Source organism: Camelina sativa, unplaced genomic scaffold, assembly GCF_000633955.1.
Source record: "Camelina sativa cultivar DH55 unplaced genomic scaffold, Cs unpScaffold00704, whole genome shotgun sequence".
In the NCBI taxonomy this organism is placed as follows: Eukaryota; Viridiplantae; Streptophyta; class Magnoliopsida; order Brassicales; family Brassicaceae; genus Camelina; species Camelina sativa.
This window is the reverse complement of record NW_010921835.1, coordinates 1-13,843: the sequence shown is the minus strand read 5'-3', so window position 1 is coordinate 13,843 and position 13,843 is coordinate 1. Positions and strand designations below refer to the sequence as shown.

At 31.7% G+C, this 13,843-nt stretch overlaps 2 protein-coding genes across 2 annotated transcripts; both read left to right on the top strand.

Moving 5' to 3' along the window:
* The first annotated feature begins 8,041 nt into the window (after positions 1-8,041).
* Positions 8,042-9,487, top strand: LOC104773879. Its single transcript, XM_010498547.2, has 2 exons — positions 8,042-8,597; positions 8,766-9,487. The coding sequence occupies exons 1-2, from the start codon at positions 8,042-8,044 to the stop codon at positions 9,485-9,487; spliced, it is 1,278 nt and encodes a 425-aa protein (XP_010496849.2).
* Positions 9,488-11,557: 2,070 nt separating this feature from the next.
* Positions 11,558-13,787, top strand: LOC104773877 (probable xyloglucan endotransglucosylase/hydrolase protein 27). Its single transcript, XM_010498545.2, has 4 exons — positions 11,558-11,890; positions 12,003-12,103; positions 12,274-12,482; positions 13,091-13,787. The coding sequence occupies exons 1-4, from the start codon at positions 11,707-11,709 to the stop codon at positions 13,596-13,598; spliced, it is 1,002 nt and encodes a 333-aa protein (XP_010496847.1). The 5' UTR covers positions 11,558-11,706; the 3' UTR covers positions 13,599-13,787.
* Positions 13,788-13,843: the final 56 nt, after the last annotated feature.

Sequence of the window (13,843 nt, the reverse complement as noted above, 5' to 3'; positions counted from 1 at the left end):
AAAAAAAAAAAAAAAAAGAGATTACTAGTAATATGATTTGGTTTGGTATGGTACACAATAAGACAAAAGAGGTTGGTTGTAAACTTGTAAAGTAGTAGGAGAATCCAACGGAGACAGGTAATATGACTTCACTGACAGGGGCATTTCCGTCATCTTTGAGTTTTTATTGACAACATCACAAATGGCACTCCTCGAGTACATTAAAGAAGATACAAGTGGAATAAATTTCACTCGCCAAACTATTTATTTTTAATTTTATTTTTATTCCGTATTTACCTAAACAACTTGTATTTTAGTTTTATTTCACACAACAGTTAAGATGATCGTTTTTACTCTAATTATGAGTTTGAATGGTAGATGACATAACCGCAAGAACTACACTAAGGCTATTCGTAAAAAAAAAAATGTGTGGCTCATAATACAATTGTATTTAAGAGAAAATGTAAAGTTCAATAAGTTTGTTCTTGATTAGTTATGTTCAATGACTTTTCTCTTCGTTTTGATAAAAGGTTATATATATATATATATATATATATATATATATTTTTTTTTTTTTTGAAAGATCTTTCTTACAATTCTAAATTTATAAAAGAAAATTATGTTTAAATTTTTATTACTTATTACCATCAAAACATACTGCAAAAAATTATACAGTATCAAAATATCTTAAGTATTGGGTAAATTTATTAACAAACTCTTTTATATATCTTTGAGAAAATATACAACTTCACAAATAATGATCACTAGTAATTAAAACATAACACTAATGTGAACCGCCTCAAACAACTATTTTGGTGTATTAATTTTAATAATTATGTTGGATGTTCCTTTTACATTTACATAAAAATCCAAAATTTTGATTTGAATTGATTTTTCACCTACTAGGACAAATACATATATAACGTTTTGATCATTCAAATTATATTAAATTTATTAAAATTGAATCATTTTTCATGTTAAGTATTTTATTCATTTGTTTTTCTCATTTGTAGGTAGATTATTAGCCATTATTTAAATTATTTAGCTTATCAAGATTATACATAAAAAATATTAAAATTTTATATTCGCAAGAAAAGAGCTCAAAACGTCAATATATCTCGTTCTATATATAATCCTAAATTTCTTTTTCAGTGTTAAGTAATGAGTTATGAGTAATGTATTTATACAGCATAGAATAAAATTTTGCTAGTTGTGATTTGTAACTATAAATTCATTTCAATTGATGAAACAATTACAAATTGAGCTTTCATGATTTGTTTAAAGAATATGTGTTAGATATTATGACTAAAAATTATTTGTTGATATGCATGATTTGGTGGACACCACACTCCACACATAAAAATCTGAATTTTTGGATCCGATTATGATTTGGTGGGCACAATACATGAAAATCTGAGTCTTTGAATCCGATTATGAAATTATCAATCTATGATTTTTGTTTTAATTTAAAGTTTATTGAAAAACATTTAGTTTTCCGTTGGATATTAAAAATCAACCTATTCTTGAAGACTAAACATAATTCTAATCAAAAATTTGAAAACTCATTGATAGAGAATATTTTATAAACATCCCTAGAAACAAAGGTAGTTTAGATATTGCAGAAAATACGATTATAAATGGTTCAAATTGATAATATCAACCATTGGACTCAAACAAATACTCCTACATTATTTATTTGAGAAAATAAATACAATGATTCTAGTTACCAATAATCAAAACATCACATTAATTTATCACTTTAATTTTTTTTAAAGCACATAACATTAATATGAACATAACGCGAACAATCTAAAAAAAAACCAAAATAATTGATTAATCACATATAATAAATTGTTTGCAATCATTAGAAAATAGAAAGATCTTAACATTGATTGTCTTGTTAAGTATTTTTTCTTCATTAATTTAATCGTTATTCAAATTATTTAGTTTATTGTGATTGTCGACTGAAAATATAAACGTTTCTATATTAATGGAAATAAAGCGAAGCTTGAACGTAAATGCACCCAGTGGCTAGTAGTTTGATACAATTCCCTAATTTTATTTCTCATTTGTTGGATGAAAGCATATATGAGTAAACCAATTCGTTAAGCCAAAAAATATTACTATTATTTTGCCAAAAAAAAAGAGTAAAAAGATCCCCATACAGATATCAACGGCTGTGATTCGATTTGATACGTGGGGACTAGACCCATGCAAAAAGCCACACGTGAATTCTCATACATTGGGATCATCTTAAGTCTAAACTACTAGATTGATGATAGCTTCACTTGTGCTTATGTACACGTTAGCATAAAACATTATTCTTGTACTAAACTACACATGGGTATAAGATTAGTACTACAAAAAAAGAAGTATTTTAGTAATATTTTCCCATCTACTAAATCCTTTAATTATTGTAATGAAAAAGTATTAAGATCGTAATAATTATCGCTGAGAAAGGATAAGCATATACATATAAACGCGTTAAGTATTGGAGAACTGTCTGATACAGCAAAAAAGAATGAATTAACGGCGTTAATGTTGCCGTTATCTACATCGCAGGCAGTTATGTAGTATATACGTGTCAGCATATTTAGATATCTTAGAAAGCATGGTAGAGATCTAACGGCTGCTCTGTGTTGACGTGGAAGCATGTGTTACTGTTAACTATAATTTGGTTAAATTTACCTATTTAATACTGTACATACATACTGTATTAAACAAAATTGGCCACACCAATTATAGTTATACAGTTTTGTTTTTTTTATTTTTTTGAGAAAGATCGCATCAACTAATTTGTAAAAAATGTCTGTTTCTCTTTCGAATATAATAGAATACTAGATAATAACTCGTATTAGAATACCAGCGTGGAGAATTTTTATTTTATTTTGTTATTTGTTAATATTATGTTTCTGTTGTATCATTTATTTACATGTTATATAATATAGTATTATATGGTGAATTTTGATTCATATTAAACTATTAATAGGTAGGCATGGAAACTACTACCGATACCCGTATTAGACCCGTTTTTTGGTTTGTATCCGTTCCGAAAAAAGGTACCCGCAGCTTTAGGGTCGAGTAAAGGATATAATAATTATATTATCCATAACAATGATTGAGTATTAGATATTAATTTAATTTTTGAGCGTCTCGTTACCCGTCTCATTACCCGTTTTATTATCCGACTCATAAATACACGTTAATATTTTGTAGAATAATGTTACCAGCTTGAGGAAATATTTATGTAAATTTGGATTTGTTTGTTACAGAATAATAGTAGAAAATTTATTAATTCTATATATTTTATAAAATCATATAGTTAATTTACTTAAGGTCATTCTTTGATTTCGACCCGTAGCTGGTACTATTATTTTGGTTTGGTGCAATATCAAATTTGTTAATTATACATTCGATAAAGCCAAAAAAATCCAACAAAATATGTATTGACCTGTGATTTGGTATTACAAATTGATGTGATCGTGTTTAGAGATCTTAATATACCAAATTACAAATTGAAGTTATTGGTGTAACATGTTGTATATTAATTTTATAGGTGAAAATTACAATTGGGTTATGTATATTATCAATATTATACACTTAGTATTGTTTATATAGTGAATATTGTGTATAAACAATTAAGTTTTAGCCAATTAAATAGTTTGTTATTATTTCCTAAGATTTGTGAAACAATAAATAGAGTTTTATTATTTTGTAAACAAATCTAAACTTTTCTTTTGTTAGTTATTAGAATAATTAAAATATAATAGCATTTTCGTAATATGTCACATCAGAACTGGTTAAATTTTTAACAACATAGCTTAAATAAGTATATAGATATATTTTAAAAATATAAACAATGTTGTATCCTAATTTTAATATATATTTGTTATTATTAAATGATTTAGATATGTAAATATTTAATCTTAGTTTTATAAATAAATTTAAGTTTTATAATTTTCTAAATAGTTTGTTATTTTTTCCTAAGATTTCTGAAACAATAAATAGAATCTGTTTAATTATTTTATTACATAATTTTGAAATAATTTTATTAAATAATTTCGAAATTATTTTATTAATGATTTCTTGTAATCTAATACATTAATAATTACTATTTTTTTGGATAATCATTTTTCAGGTTACAACAAATTAATATTAAAATTTTGTTATTATATTTTGTATTAAAATACAATGGTATTTTGTGTAATATTTTACATGGAGTAGGGTTATTTGTTTAAATGGTTGCTTAAATAAATATATAAGTTAATTATAAATCTATATAAATATTTTTTCAAGGAAGATGTTTTAGATTCAAAATTGCAATGATGTAATTACATCAAACACATATATATTAGGTAAAGAAAATCTGCTAATTAAATTTTATCGCCCGCACAAGAACACAGTAACCGGTATGACACTGTTTTAAAGGATGCATTGCATTCATTAGCACAGAGCCGCGGCGCCAGATGTTAGTGTTTTGAAAGAAAAAAAAGCCCACTAACTCCACACCTTACTCGTCACGTGTCTTTATTTAAAAAAACCGGCGTCTCCTTCACGCGATTCTCATTAGACGCAGCCGCGGTTTTTTTAAAAAGGTTTTGTTTAGGGCATCTCCACTCATGGGTACTCTCATGGGTACTCATGTTTTTGGGCCCCAAAACAATATTAAAAAATCCAATTCTGGGTCCACGATGGTGAGGATCGTTACCATGGGAAGCAATTTTAGCAACAGCTTAAGAACGCTACGTGGCATTCTGTAATAGGTTGGAGTGAAAATATAAATTTTTTTTTTCTTTCCCATTTCTTCTCTCTTTCTCCCGACTGTCTCTCTCTCTTCTCTCTCGCAGAAGTCAGGCGAATCAAGAAACGATTCATCCCGAATCGGAAAAATCAATGGATTGAGGTCGAATCTATTGATTTTTCCGACTTAAACTGGAGGATATTTGGTCACCCGGACGCGATGGCTTCAAGATCGGCTCAATCGTAAGAGTTGACGGTTGGGTTCTCACGGCAACAGACGGCGGCGGTTCCTTTTAGTGGGACAACGACGGCGGAGGATTCTTCCGGTGGCCTACAGGGAACGGTGAGGTCCATTGGCTACCGAATCGGAGATAGAAGGTTCGTCTTCTCCTTTCTGATTTATTGCATGTATTTGAAATTAATCTTTGGTTGTCTATAATTGTTAGGGTTTCGGATTAATTGATTGATTGTTAGATTGGTAAATGTTTTATTTCGATTTGACTTACTAGGCGTAGATTATGAGATTAGTTTGATGTTCAATCGGTTTTGAGAATTTTTTTGGAGGGTGATTGGGTTTATGTTTTAATCGAGTTAATGTCTGATAGTTTTTTCAAGGATTAGTACATTTTTATGTTCTTGTTATCTTATGTTTGTCTGTTTTGTTATAGATTGTTGATTGAATCCTTGTTTTGTTCTCAATATTAGGAGTACAATGTTTTAGTTTATGTCGTGTATAAGTAATTGTGTGATCAATGTTGATCCGGTTGTCATGTTTTATGCGAGGTGCTTCATAAACTGTGTGTAGCTGTTAAATGGTGAAGATTGGTTAAGGTGAAGTGGACACACGGTTGGATTCTCTTACTTGTAAAGGTATGCTACTCTAGCTTTCATTTTGTTGTTGTTTGGTTTTGTTTGAGTTTGTGTTTGTGATGAATTTGTAGCTTTTTTATATTCTTTAAGTGTTATGTTTGTATATGTGTTATAGATTGTAAGAATGATTGAAGTGTTATGTTTGTCTTTGTCTTGATGTGTAGCTGTTAGATGGTGAAGATTGGTTAAGGTGAAGTGGACACACGGTTGGATTCTCTTACTTGTAAAGGTATGCTACTCTAGCTTTCATTTTGTTGTTGTTTGGTTTTGTTTGAGTTTGTGTTTGTGATGAATTTGTAGCTTTTTTATATTCTTTAAGTGTTATGTTTGTCTATGTGTTATAGATTGTAAGAATGATTGAAGTGTTATGTTTGTCTTTGTCTTGATGTGTAGTTGTTAAATGTTATAGATTGTGTAGCTTTTTTATATTCTGTAAGTGTTATAGATTGTAAGAATGATTGAAGTGTTATGTTTGTCTTTGTCTTCATGTGTAGCTGTTTGTATTTGATGCTGAGAATGTTTGAGGTTCGGTAAAAATAATTGAACATCAAACCGTGTGTTTTTGTATTTGATATGTGATGAACCGTGTTTGTTTAAAAATTTGCTCAAGGGTTTAAAATTTTCCAAAACAATGTGTGTCTTAAATTTACTCAAGTGTTGTTATGCTGTTTGATCAAGTGGTTGAGTTTGATTTTTGGTTTTATATTTGATTAATTGTTTAACTTTGAGTTTGTGTGTAAAATTATCCAAAACCTATATGATTGAGTTTGAATTTAGTATTGACTTTAAAGATCAGCTTTTTGAAAACTTTTACCCAAGAAGATTTACTGAAAAGTGTTTCAATCGGTCTATTCATAGAGATATACTGAAAAGTATATCTCTTTAGTACTAAAACACTCATTACTCTTTAGCTAAATAAACCTTTATTCTCTTTAGCTAAAAAATCTAAACTCTCAACTCACATAAACCTTGAGGTCAATATAAATGACCATTGTTAAACATTAATCCAAACTCTTAACGTTTATCTCTCCAAACCCTTTGTTTTCACAAATCTAAACTCTCAGCTTTCACAAACCTAAACTCTCAGCTTACACTAACACTAGCAATGGATCCTAGAAACCCTTATCGTTTTTGGGATCAAAATTTTGTTGGTCTTTTGAATTCTCAAAAAGAATCCAACTGTTCTGATAATCCTATTCCTCCTATTTCCACCCAATCCTCTTAGCCTATTGACTTTAGTAATCCATTCTCTTCTCAGCCTTCAAACATTAGCCCTGGATTCAACTCTCAGCCTTCAAACTTTAGCCATGGATTCTCTTCTCAGCCTTCAAACTTTAGCCCTGGATTCCCTTCTCAGCCTTCAAACTAAGCGGACTAAGCTTTCTTCTGAAGGAGATTTCTCAGCTCCTTCGAGCAATGGTGGAGACGAGAGGAGGCCTCCGGGAGTTAAAGCTGCCAAGAAGAAAGGAAAGAAACCTGCAGTTAGTATTGATGTGGATGATGGTTCTGTCAGTAAGTTGGATAGAATAATAGCAATGAAGGATCAAGAACAGGCGGCTAAAGAGAGGCACGGCAAAATGAGATTGCTAGACAGCCTACTTAACAAGAGTGAACTAACACCTGCTGAAGTCCTACTTAGAGATAAACTTGTTGATCAAATGTTGAACTAACACCCGTTTAAGTCTTGGTTGTCAGGTTTTGTGTTTAACTATTGTCTTAATATTGTTTTACAATTGTTTAACTATTGTTTAACTTGTGTTCTTCTTTTGTTTCAGGTTTTGTGTTTAACTATTGTCTTAATATTGTTTTACAATTGTTTAACTATTGTTTAACTTGTGTTCTTCTTTTGTTTCAGGTTTTGGGATGACATATAAAGCTGTCTCGTTGCCGTCTAAAGTGAAACATGTTGGTAGTCAAATGAATGGAAGTTGTTGGTAGTCAAGCAAATGGAAGCTGTCTTTTGTTTTGTATTGATGTGTTCTGTTAACAACCCGTGAATCTGTTGGTTGTTTTTTAGTTCCATTCACGGGTGTCTCTTTTGTTTACTTGTGGTCGGCTTTTGTTTGTTGAATGGACTGTTTGCAACCCGTGAATGTGTTGGTTGTTTTTAGTGTCATTCACGGGTGGTCGGTATTGATTGTGTTTGTAACTTGTGTCGGTATTGATTGTGCTTGTAAGTTCTATATATTGAAGGTTCAAGTTCAATTTTATTTGCTACTTCATCCGCTTCATTCTCATTTCTCCTTTTCATTTATTCCTCTTTAAAACAAAATAAACATTTATCTTATCATTTCTTCTTCTAATTTCTTGTTCTCATTTCTTCTTCTCATTGACAAAACAAAACTAACATCTTTCCATAAACCATAAAAAAAACCCAACTTCCAATAACCTCACAACTAAACAGCTTTCATTTCTTCTTCTAAGCCTCACAACTAAACCAATTTGACTAATAATGTCTAATTGGAGTTCTGATCATGAAGTTGATGAAATGGTAGAGGAAGAAGTTGATAGTATAGTGGAAGGGATTCAAGAGGAAGAACCACCAGCTCCAATATTCCGAAGAGTGCACATAAATAGAAACCGCGAAGAAGGCCACACTCAACTATGGAATGATTATTTTGGTGAGAATCCGACTTACACTCCTGCTATGTTCCGTCGTCGCTTTAGAATGAACAAAACATTGTTCGAACGCATCGTTAGTACTATTGAGAATGGAGTCCCGTACTTCAGACAAAGACGAGATGCTATTGGAAGGCTCGGTCTTTCTGCACTTCAAAAATGTTTTGCAGCTATCCGTATGATGGCATACGGATGTTCGGGAGATTTGCTGGATGAATATTTACGACTAGCTGAAACAACCGCACACAAATGCCTTGAAAAATTTGTAGACGGAGTTATCAATCTATTTGGAGACGTCTACCTCAGACGACCTACAGCGGAAGACCTCCAAAGATTACTAAATATTGGAGAACAACGCGGTTTCCCCGGAATGGTGGGTAGCATAGATTGTATGCATTGAGAGTGGAAGAATTGTCCAACTGCATGGAAAGGACAATATTCACGTGGATCTGGAAAACCAACAATTGTACTAGAGGCAGTGGCATCCCAAGATTTATGGATTTGGCACGCATTTTTCGGACCACCTGGTACGTTAAATGATATCAATGNGAGCATAGATTGTATGCATTGGGAGTGGAAGAATTGTCCAACTGCATGGAAAGGACAATATTCACGTGGATCTGGAAAACCGACAATCGTACTAGAGGCAGTGGCATCCCAAGATTTATGGATTTGGCACGCATTTTTCGGACCACCGGGTACGTTAAATGATATCAATGTTTTGGACCGCTCACCGGTGTTTGATGATATCTTAGAGGGCCGAGCTCCAAGAGTTTCATACGTTGTCAATGGACATCAATACGAAATGGCGTATTACCTCACTGACGGTATCTATCCCAACTGGGCAACTTTCATCCAATCAATTACACTACCACGTGGCCGAAAAGCTAAACTCTTTGCTCAATTTCAAGAAGCATGCCGGAAAGATGTAGAGCGTGCCTTTGGAGTCTTGCAAGCTCGATTTGCGATCGTGAAGAATCCAGCACTTTTTTGGGATAAAAGGAAAATAGGGAAAATAATGAGAGCATGTATCATATTGCATAACATGATAGTGGAAGACAAACGACATACCTACAATTTCTATGAACCATCAGAGTTCTATCACGGAGAAGGAAGCGGAACTTCTCATGTTGATCTATCGTATTCTACAGATAGACAAACAAATCTACATAATTTGATGGGCATTCGAAATGACGTTCATGATCCACAAATGCATGATCGTTTGAAAAAAGATTTGATTGAGCATATTTGGCAAAAATTTGGTGCAACCCATCAATAAATCTTCTTCCGAATTATGTATAATATGTTTAATATTTCTTATTTTAAATTTATGTTTAATATTTCTAAATTTGTAATATTTTATTGTTTTATATTTTATGTAAAAAAAATATTATTTAAATGATTGAGTAACCTAAGTGAGTTTCTCTAGTGGAGGATTGATTTTGTTTAAGTTTCTAAGTGAGTTATTTTAATTAGTTTATAATTAAATATATAATTAATTAAGATTTGAGTAACCCATGTGGGTTACTCGAGTAAAGATGGTCTTACCGTTTGAAAAAATGTCTTATTGTCCTCTTAGTGTCAGCCTTATTTACGAAAACACCAACGGACGGTGTCCGTGAATAAAGGGTATTTTGGACATATGTATCAAAGGGACGGCGTAATGGGACGGCTTACCCAATCTGACTTTTATTTACTTCGTTATGCGCTTTATGGGAAATTTCAATTAATTAAAAATTAAGAGGGGTTATTGGTTCTATGATTTTAATGGATTTGGAAATCTAGACAAAAATCATGTGTTATTCAATCATTGATTTCAAAATACTTATCAAAATGATGTGTTATTGGTTCCATTATTTACAAATACTTGTTAAAATCCCATGTTATTCATTCAATGATTTGTTTTTGGATTTCAAAATCCACATTATGTTTTAAATGGATTTGAATGGATTTGAAAGTGTAAAATAGAAGGATTCAAATCCAAGGATAAAACATGTTATTTCAAAATCCATGTATTTTGATTTTTAGAATTTACAATTTATATAGATTTATAAATTACTTCTCCAATAACACCCCCTAAAATACTAATTAAATATTGAAAATTCAATGATACGCCTTTTATTTTTGACTCCGAAAGTCTCAAAAATTTTAAAATAAATTAAAAAGCTCAAATGATTCACCTTTTCTTAAAATGTACCCCGTTTGTCTTCGAGGAGAGATCTATATGGTCCACAGCTTTTTTATTAGACAACTCAAAAAAAAAAATGATATTCTTTTCTTTTTGGTTTTGTATTATGAGCTTTCATTTGGTATTTTACACTTTATCCCTTCTCAAAGAAACCTCTAGAAAAGCCAAAAACACACAATTTTGAAATACATTCATATATTTTTACCATGAATGTTTGTACCATGAGGCCATTTTTTAATGTTTTTTTTTCTTTCTTTTGTGGGGTTTTATATCATTCTTTTCAGATTTGTGAAAATATTGTTTACAGTTTTGCTTACGGAATTTATAATTTTGCAACATGTTTGTTAAATCTATAATTTTGAAGGTGTTGGGTGAATAGAGCTGCTGACACAGCACCTGTGACTATTTGTCGGGACACATGTGTAAGAAGCAAAACCTCTCATGCTTTCTTGCTTCTCTTTGTTTTTCTCTCGTCGTCTTTTATATATCCATCATTTTTATTTTATATATGTATAATATTTTATTGTTATGATATTTTAAAAGTATAAGTATCGGAGGTCACAGATTAGTATAGTTTCGTCTGTAAACCAAAAAAAGAATATGTATCTACACAAAGAACTATAGTAATATGATTTATGATTATTAATTCATTACTAGACTAGCAGTAAATTTAGTATACTATTTTCGTCTGAACGTATTTAGGTGATCGATCACTGTTATTGCAAAACTAAAATGTGGAATGAAAAATACTTCTCGTGGAATGAAAACCATTGAATACAAATATCTCGACAATGTGACAAAAATACAAATATCGCTCCAAAGAAAATCATATGCTAAAAACGAACCATGATATAATATTAGAGAACATGATTTATTACTATCATTTAGTAATATGGTTTACGTTAAATATCTGTGTACTTTAGGAAAATATAAAAATTACAAAATTATCGGAAACTAATACCAAATTACTATATCCAAAACATACAAATAATTTATAACAATTTATCATTTTTGATTAGAAAATTATTTAGATTTCGTTAAAAAGATTTTGTTGCCTTGTAATGTCACCACACCACCGCGTAAAATTAAAAATTCATTAATCATGATTACAGAAAAAGGAAAAAAAAATCGAAAATATAAACAACCCAAAAGACAGATGGAATCCATATTCACTCTCTCTCTCTCTTTCATTGAGCCTTTCGTCTCCTTCTCTCTCTCTCTCTAAACCTCCATAGCTTTCCTACGCAAGCTATCATCTCTTAACGCTATCAATCTACACATACACACACAGAAGCGTTTTAGTACAAAAGATGGAAACTTTGAGTCGTTTCTTGGTTTTCATGTCTCTGTTTTCCGGTTTAGTTTCTGGGTTCGCTATTCAAAACCTTCCAATCACATCTTTTGAAGAAGGTTACACTCAGCTTTTCGGTGACAAGAACTTGTTTGTTCATAAAGATGGCAAATCTGTCCGGTTAACGCTCGATGAAAGAAGCGGTACGATTCTTTTTTTTTTAATCTTCCTCTGTTTTTTTTTTATTTGATCTTTTTCATTGTTCTTCTCGGTTTAGTGATGATGATGATGATGATGATTTAGTTTATTTTATAGGTTCTGGGTTTGCTTCAAATGATCTTTACTTGCATGGGTTCTTCAGTGCTTCTATCAAATTACCTTCTGATTATTCAGCTGGTGTTGTTGTTGCCTTTTATGTAAGTTCAAAACCCTTAATTTAGCTTAGATTCACAGTTTTGTAGCTGTTGGGTATTGTTAGGATTAACCAAATAAGGATCTTTTTTCCATAAATATGATTAATTTCACTATTGATTTGGGATTAGTATTAAGTAATAATGATTTTTATTTTGGGTTGGTATGGTTTCAGATGTCCAATGGAGATATGTATGAGAAGAACCATGATGAGATTGATTTTGAGTTTCTTGGTAACATTAGAGGAAAAGAATGGAGGATTCAGACAAACATTTACGGTAATGGAAGCACTCATTTAGGAAGAGAAGAGAGATATAATCTCTGGTTTGATCCAACTGAAGATTTTCATCAATACAGTATCCTCTGGTCTGATTCTCACATCATGTAAGTATAAACTAAAAGTCTCTCTTAATCTCTGTGTTTGTTATTAACTCAATTAAGAGTTTTGAAATGAGATTAGGCTCTAGACCCCATTTTGAATTTAAGCTTTCTGGATTCAATAATGTCATCTTCTATTTAAGGAAACTCAAGTGGGGTTTTTAATGATGGGCGGATCTTTTTTGTTGATAAAAATTGCTACACATTTCTTGGTTGGGTATTAATTTTTTTCCTTGTTGTGGAAAGTTTTGTGATGCTTGGGGACATCATTTGCTTTTGGTTGTATTGTTCCTGTCAATTTCAAGTGTGTGTGAGCCCCCAAAATGGTTTACAGCTTTCGATTTTTTGGCATCAACAATGACCCCATAGAGAAGAGTATGTTTTTTTTCCTTTGGGGGTCCAAAAATCACAAGTTGAGAATCTTTTTACTTAGTTCATCAAAAGCTGGATATTTTTTTATGCCAAAAATGTTATATTTCTATGCTTACAGTTTTAGGATATTGATCAAAATCAAACTTACTTAACGGACATATGTTTTTTTCTTTATAGCTAATTGAATCCTTGTCCCTCGTTATTATTTTTTATGATCAGAGTTGTTCTTTTTGGTTATGCAGATTCTTTGTAGACAATGTTCCGATCAGAGAGGTCAAACGTACAGCTTCAATGGGCGGTGACTTCCCATCAAAGCCGATGTCTCTATACACAACAATATGGGACGGTTCTAAATGGGCGACTAATGGTGGCAAGTACGGTGTAAACTACAAATATGCGCCTTACATTGCACGGTTCTCTGATCTAGTCCTTCACGGCTGCCCTGTGGACCCAATCGAGCAGTTTCCGAGGTGTGATGAAGGAGCGGCCGAGGATATCCGTGCGGCACAGGAGATCACCCCATCACAGAGGAGTAAAATGGATATTTTCAGAAGGAAACACATGACTTACTCGTATTGCTACGATCGGACAAGGTACAAGGTTGCTTTATCAGAGTGTGTGGTAAATCCCGCTGAGGCTCAAAGGCTTAGGGTTTATGATCCAGTCACGTTTGGTGGAATCCCTAGGCGCCACCGATATGGAAAGCACCGGAGCAAGAGAAGCAGAGTCGATGGAACAGAGTCGATATGAGAGTAACATATATAGTCAATAATATGGTGTTGGGTGAGAGATTTGGGGGGGGGGTTTCTATAATAAGTCCATATATTGGTTAATTTATGATTCAGTGCATTTTCACAGTTAGAGGGAGCATTTTTGTCATTTGTTGCTTGTATATGAATATATAAAAAAGAAAATAATTAAATTTTTTTATTTGAGAGATTTTTTCGAGTTTGAATACTACAAATTGGTTTCTTGTTTTTGTAAATACACTGTCG

Excerpts from the sequence above, each read along its gene's own strand:
- LOC104773879 (XM_010498547.2), top strand. The coding sequence starts at position 8,042 with ATGTCTAATTGGAGTTCTGATCATGAAGTTGATGAAATGGTAGAGGAA.
- LOC104773877 (XM_010498545.2), top strand. The coding sequence starts at position 11,707 with ATGGAAACTTTGAGTCGTTTCTTGGTTTTCATGTCTCTGTTTTCCGGT. Across the intron at positions 12,104-12,273 it reads GTGTTGTTGTTGCCTTTTAT|ATGTCCAATGGAGATATGTA; the intron begins GTAAGTTCAAAA and ends GTATGGTTTCAG. Across the intron at positions 12,483-13,090 it reads TGGTCTGATTCTCACATCAT|ATTCTTTGTAGACAATGTTC; the intron begins GTAAGTATAAAC and ends TTGGTTATGCAG.